Consider the following 6,412-nt stretch of genomic DNA (forward strand, 5'->3'; position numbering starts at 1 on the left):
ATGGCCTCGCTGCGTCCCGAAAGCACTGGGGGTGCAGAGGCCGACCAGGTCTGCCCTGTCCGTGTCACCTACCGTTATTGCTTCTCCTTCGTCTCTGCATGACTGCATCTGCTGTACACATGCCGCTCTAGCTCGCTCGCTTGATTGCTCCACGTTTATCGAACGAGTTTTGTGTTACCCTGAAGATGATGCTGCCTGATCAGTTGCTGCTAGCTAGACTAATTGCGCTGGTTGCTCTTGATCATTGCGTGCTTCCTGATTTATGGAAATAGCAGCCCGGGAATGGATAGTTAGGCTTAAAGGATTTAAAGATCCTGCAACGATGACTATGGCGCGGGCCGCCGTTTGTGACTGCTTCTGCTCAAAAGAAATACAAGCAAACGGCTTCTCCAAATGAAATAGCAGCTGGCGAAGCTACTTTTTTCTTTCACCACAAGCCAAAGAAGCCAAAATCCTACCAAAGAGGATCTATGTAGCCCTCAGTCAAGGAGCTAGTCAGGTTGTAATGCCTTCGTTAATCAATTCTTTATTTGCCCTGTCCATACTTAAGTTCCGAGATTCAATCAGGTTGGCGAGGTTTCTAGAAGCTGTGATTTGCGAATCATGATGATGACGCTGGAATATGTTTAGAAAACAATTCACACACCACGGTCTTGTGAGCTGTATCATTACTGCAAACTGTATTGTGCAATTATGCACTGGTCAACTTGCTGTACCACAACCATTTGATGTTCTTTCTACAAGAGCTGAAAACATTTTTTTTCCTATCCTCTATAATTTGCCAGCTTTTGGTAGAAGAAAATGGGTCTACACGGACACTGATTTTGAACCGGCCAAAGCAGTTGAATGCACTGTCCTCCGCAATGGTATGTAAGAGCTCTCTTTTTTAGATAATGGAATAGAAACATTCGAGCCTCCACATCAAGAGATGCTTTAGCTGTTTCTTGTTTCAATGGTTGCACTTGCAGCAAAAGCACACACAGTTAAAATAGGCAAAAATGCTTAATAAAAAGAGAAGCCTTTAGCATAATACACAGTACCCAGATTTACATTTAGAATAGTGGGGACAGGATGATTGTTCATCATCTATGTTGCAGATCAAGGGACTCTTGAGGTGTTTCGTTGCGTATGAGGAAGAAGATGGAGTTAAATTGTTGATTATGAAGGTATCTGATACCAGTATGTTTATATTTTCACTAACTATATATTTAAAGTGTTCTAAATTGGATTTTATATGTATATTAGTGTTGAAGTACAGGCGATGCCACCTTTCTGAATCAGCTTTTAGGTTTTTGGTTGAACTATCGGTGCATGCAACTTAATAACTTGTTTGTGCGCACGCGCCCATGACATTACCGAGTAGCAAGCCAGTCATGGGAAAATTTTGCCCAATCATCTCTAAATCAATGCTACAGGAAATGGTATTTGTAAATATAACTTCTTGTATTCTATAGATCTAATTATCTTCACTTCTTAGAAAACCTTCACAGGTTCGACAGAGCTACTTTAACTTGCTGTTTTTCTCTCCCCTTTGATTTAGTTTGTTTAGCATTTTCCTTTAGTTAACTCTTACTTTTAGGTTGATATGATAACCACTATCTCTTTATTCAGTTTATTGCCTAGATTCCTTCTATTGATCTTATTGTTTGTCATTGTAATGAATCTTGCTCTTAGGGGAAAGGAAGAGCATTTTGCGCTGGAGGTGATGTCACTGCAACTATCCGGTCTATCCATAATGGTAATTACATTACAGCTTTGGTCTGTCTCTGTGGTATCTAATATCCAAAGCTGATTTCTTTACATATTTTGCATTGTCTTCTATATCCATGTTACATGTTACATATGGATCTAATTTTGTTCCACGTGTCTTGTTAATTATGCTCTGTTTTTAATTCTTAAATTAGAGGGCTGGAAATGGGGTGCCGATTTCTTCAGAAATCAGTATTCGTTAGATTACATAATTGCAACTTATACCAAACCGCAGGTGAGCTGCATCCGTTCATTGTTATTCATTGCAGTTATTCATTTTTCTGTTCCTTGCCTCTAAAGGCTAGACAATTTAACTGTAGGTTTCTCTTCTAACTGGAATTGTCATGGGTGGAGGTGCTGGTGTTTCTTTACATGGAAGATTTCGAGTTGCCACTGATAAGACGGTATATGCTACAAACCAAACTCAGATCAAGTGATATTTTTCTTCCACTATTACTTATCTATTCAAGATAGGCTGTCATTACAAACTTACGACGCACAAAGTTTGCATGCCATGAGGCAGCAAGAGATCTACTTGTATAAGGTCCATCTGAATGTTGTCCCATACAATATAGAATTTGGTGGTGTTAAGTGTTTATGTTTCCAAGTGAGATACTATATAACTGTAGTGTGACTGAGATATGTTTTTTGAACTTACCCTCCAATATAATTTAAGTTGGAATTCTAAATGTGTTCTCTCTAGTACTACATGATAGTACATAAATGTCACATTCTAAGTTCTAGAAGCATACCCATAAATGTCATAAATAAAATTTTAAAAGATAGAACTAATAACTTTTGCACAAAACATACCCATATTTAATTTTGCACAAAACTTATAGTTCTATCTTTTCAAATTTATTTATGACTTTAGTACCCTGAAAATTATATTTTGTCATAAATGTCACGTGATGGTACTGCATGATACCCATAAATGTCACATAAGGTGCACTGCCTACAAAATATGCTTTTTAGGATCTTAAAGTCATAAATAAAATTCGAAATGACAGAACTAATAGCGTTTTCCCAAAACATACCCATATTGGCATATTATTTCTCTAGGTTGAAGAACAATGCATCCACATGAGCGATTTTGTGTAATTATTCAGCACAGCTTTTAACTTCCCTTTCTGATGAATATTAGGCAAGAATGTTTTTGGGACTAGGTTTCATACATTCAGTTATTAAACAAAAACTTCCCTTTTGTGAGCTTGATCGGTTCTTGCAGTTATTCTACACATTTGGAATATTATGGAGTTGCTTGCTTTTTGTTAGAAAATCAGAATAATTTCAAGTGCCAAAATCTTTATCATTTACATTTCAAATATTGTATTCATGCAGGTTTTTGCAATGCCAGAAACAGCTCTGGGTCTCTTTCCAGATGTAGGGGCCTCATATTTTCTGTCTAGGCTACCCGGGTTCTATGGTTAGCTTATATCTCTTTCCGTTATTCAGTTGAATTACGTGTAGCCATGTCCTTGCCATGTATTTAATATTGCTGGATACTACTTGTAGCCCTTCAATATTATGCACCCTCATATTCTCCTTTGCAATTTTAGAATTTCCATGCGCTTAATTTATTTCTAGCAAGTGTGCTTCATGCAAATGATCTATGTTAGCATGGAAGAGATTCTGGAGATATAATCTCATAAAGAAACAAAGAGTTACCAAATTCTGGTTTTATTTGATTTGTACTGAGTGTGGTCAGCCTTCTAGTTGATGGCAAAGGTAGCTTTGGGGATCTTGTTCACTAAACAGTTATCATGTCTTTGTCCAGGAGAGTATGTTGCTCTTGCTGGTGCCAGATTGGATGGTGCGGAAATGCTTGCATGCGGTCTAGCAACTCATTTTGTCCGGTCAAATGTAGGTTCACTTGTAACTTCATTTTTAACCGAGAGCATCAACAAGCACCCCCTTCAATTCTCTATATATTCTTGGAACACAAAACAACAACTACTATAGCTGTCAATTTTTGCTTTCAGATATGATATTTCCTCTAATTACATTTATGGTTATTACTGGAACATGCTGCATAGATCCTAACCTTATTGATATAGTCTTTGTATGCTCTTAATATTTGTTGGCCGGCATCATTAATACGGTTGTGTATGTACTATATCTACATTAGTCTATAACTCCTAGTAAATACTTATCTTTATTCCCCAGAGGCTGGTATTGCTGGAAGAATCACTTAAAAAGTTGGATACGTCCAATACTTCTGCTGTGTGCGATATTATCAATCAATTTGCTGAAAAGCCTCCACTGAAAGAAAACAGTTCTTTAAATAGGTAAGACTTTCTAATTGAATGACTGAAACATGGCCTGATTCATAATTTCATTAATTTGATTCTCTTGTGCTCCCCAGGTTGGATATCATCAATAAATGCTTTTCCAAAAGGACAGTTGAAGAAATTATATCGGCTCTTGTGAGTTTTATAACAGTAACTGCAGCTATATCTATGGGTTCACCTGTTCTGTCCACAAAATTAATAAATATCTATTATGTCAGGAGCAAGTGGCCTCAAATTTGGCTGATGAATGGGTGGTTGTGACAATCCAGTCCTTGAAAAAGGCTTCTCCTACCAGTCTAAAAATCTCCCTGAGATCGGTATCCAACACAAAGCACCTCATATTTATATATAATTAGTCTACCGCCTCAGTAGTGTCCACAAGAAAATAGTTGGTTCATTGTTTGTTTTTGTATCTTTGATTTAAGATAAGAGAAGGGAGAACAGAAACTATTGGGGAGTGCTTGCGTCGAGAATATAGGATAGTTTGCCATGTCCTGCAAGGTGACTTCAGCAAAGACTTCTATGAGGTAAATACCAACATCTTCAACACTTTCATTTTCATTCAAGATCTCTCTACTTCGTCATCCTTGCAGGCCAAGGACTATATACCTAATATCCAATTCCTATTGCAGGGAAGCAGAGCTTTACTGATAGATAAAGATCAAAACCCAAGGGTTAGGATAATTTCATATTTAGCATATTCGGATCAAAATTTATTTCGAACAGCTTATTTTATCTAAAATAACCTTTGGATGATGGTGATGGTTTTTATGGGGGTACTTTGCAGTGGATGCCTCCAAGGTTGGAACAAGTGGATGACGAGGCAGTTGAACAATATTTCTCAAGAATGGATGATCCATGGTGTGAAGATTTGAACCTACCTACCAGACGTTACAATGGAACTAATACTGAGTCCAAGCTTTGATTGAAGTCTTGGGCAAAGAGTTCAACGAAGCCTCAATAGTGGTCAGAATAACACATCAACTCAAATTTGAAGAGTCAGTGCAGATTGCCGACCACTAGCACAATAAAACTGCATATGCCTTATATGTCAAATTTTACCACAGTAGAGACTCGTTAACATTTCTAAGTGAAGTTGTTTCCATTTCAGAATAATTACAATTGTCTTGTTTCGGAATAATTACAATTGTCTTGTTGCTGTTGTAACCTCGTACGGTTTTGTGATAGCCAACGAGCTTTGTACGAGAAATTTGGGATTCTATTATCATCAAAAGCGGGCTTTACTACAATGACATTCTACGTAATGCTTGACAATTATCAAATGATATCTTCTCACCATAATGCCATATTTGGCCTTTCTAATTTATTTCAATACTTTTTCATTTCTTTATTCATGTGATAGGATAAAATTGGCCCTAGCTGGACTTACCCTCTCACTTAGCTGTCCTCTCATCACTCTATCGTGCAGCTAGGACAGACCATCCGTGCAGCAATGGTACCTGCCTTGTCCTAGAGCGGTGTGTGGACCCCACCACTAGATAAACTGGTGTTATGAAAAGAGAAAATTGCTTATTTGACACTGGGAAAATGAGTCGTTTCTTTTTTGGCTCTAAAATTTTCTTCCTTCCTTATTTGACACTCACTCCAACTTTCATCCCTAATATAACACCGCGGTCCATTCCGTTAGCTATCGGCGTTAAGTGCCGGTTAAAAAGACCATTTTGCCCCTAACGCATGCAGACTCGCTGGCGCATGCATGCAGCGCATGCAGATCGCGCGGGCGCATGCAGCTGCCATTTTTTTCCCCTCATTTTCCTGCCCCTGGGCGCATGCATGCGAGTGGCTGCCGTTTTTTTTTCTGCCTCATTTTTCCTGGCTGAGCGCATGCATGCGACTGGGTGCCTTTTTTTTCTAATCTTTTCTGGCTGGGCGCATGCATACTGGCTGCCTGGCTGCCGTTTTTTTCCCTCATCCTCATTTTTGTGGCTGCACGCAGCATGATTTCTAACACCTGTATACAACATTTTTTTTCAACATTTACGTAGCATGATGATGACACATGATACAGGAAGTTCACAGACTAGCATCAGATTAACTTCAAACACAAAGTGGTTCACATATATATGCAAGTTCACAGAGGAGTTCAAATTCACATGCATGTTCACAAACAAAGATTCACAGATAAAAAGGTTCACGAATACATGTAAGTTCACACACATAGCGGAGTCCAAATTCACAGATACATGAGGATCACAGGCTGAGCTTTCTTTTGCTCCTTGTGCTCATTGCAGTGCTAGCAGGATCCACCCTTTTACTTGTGCCCATTGCAGGACTGTCCAGTGGCAGCATAGAAATGGTGGTTTTCTTTTTAGTAGGCTCCTTTTTCCTTTTGCTCTTTGACTCGACTGGAG

At 38.6% G+C, this 6,412-nt stretch overlaps 1 protein-coding gene across 1 annotated transcript; it reads left to right on the forward strand.

Moving 5' to 3' along the window:
- LOC101781697 (3-hydroxyisobutyryl-CoA hydrolase 1) lies at positions 1 to 5,096 on the forward strand. Its single transcript, XM_004979551.2, has 14 exons — positions 1 to 48; positions 786 to 866; positions 1,098 to 1,166; positions 1,675 to 1,738; positions 1,905 to 1,984; positions 2,070 to 2,153; positions 3,091 to 3,175; positions 3,527 to 3,612; positions 3,916 to 4,037; positions 4,115 to 4,175; positions 4,259 to 4,357; positions 4,466 to 4,567; positions 4,673 to 4,714; positions 4,828 to 5,096. Exons 1-14 carry the CDS (start codon positions 1 to 3, stop codon positions 4,963 to 4,965), a joined length of 1,161 nt encoding a protein of 386 aa, XP_004979608.1. The 3' UTR covers positions 4,966 to 5,096.
- The last annotated feature ends 1,316 nt before the right edge of the window (positions 5,097 to 6,412 follow it).

Source organism: Setaria italica, chromosome VIII (genome assembly GCF_000263155.2).
Source record: "Setaria italica strain Yugu1 chromosome VIII, Setaria_italica_v2.0, whole genome shotgun sequence".
In the NCBI taxonomy this organism is placed as follows: domain Eukaryota; kingdom Viridiplantae; phylum Streptophyta; class Magnoliopsida; order Poales; family Poaceae; genus Setaria; species Setaria italica.

Coding starts and splice junctions, on each gene's coding strand:
- LOC101781697 (XM_004979551.2), top strand. CDS start 1: ATGGCCTCGCTGCGTCCCGAAAGCACTGGGGGTGCAGAGGCCGACCAG. Junction 1,985..2,069: donor CAACTTATACCAAACCGCAG/GTGAGCTGCATC, acceptor ATTTAACTGTAG/GTTTCTCTTCTAACTGGAAT. Junction 4,358..4,465: donor TAAAAATCTCCCTGAGATCG/GTATCCAACACA, acceptor CTTTGATTTAAG/ATAAGAGAAGGGAGAACAGA.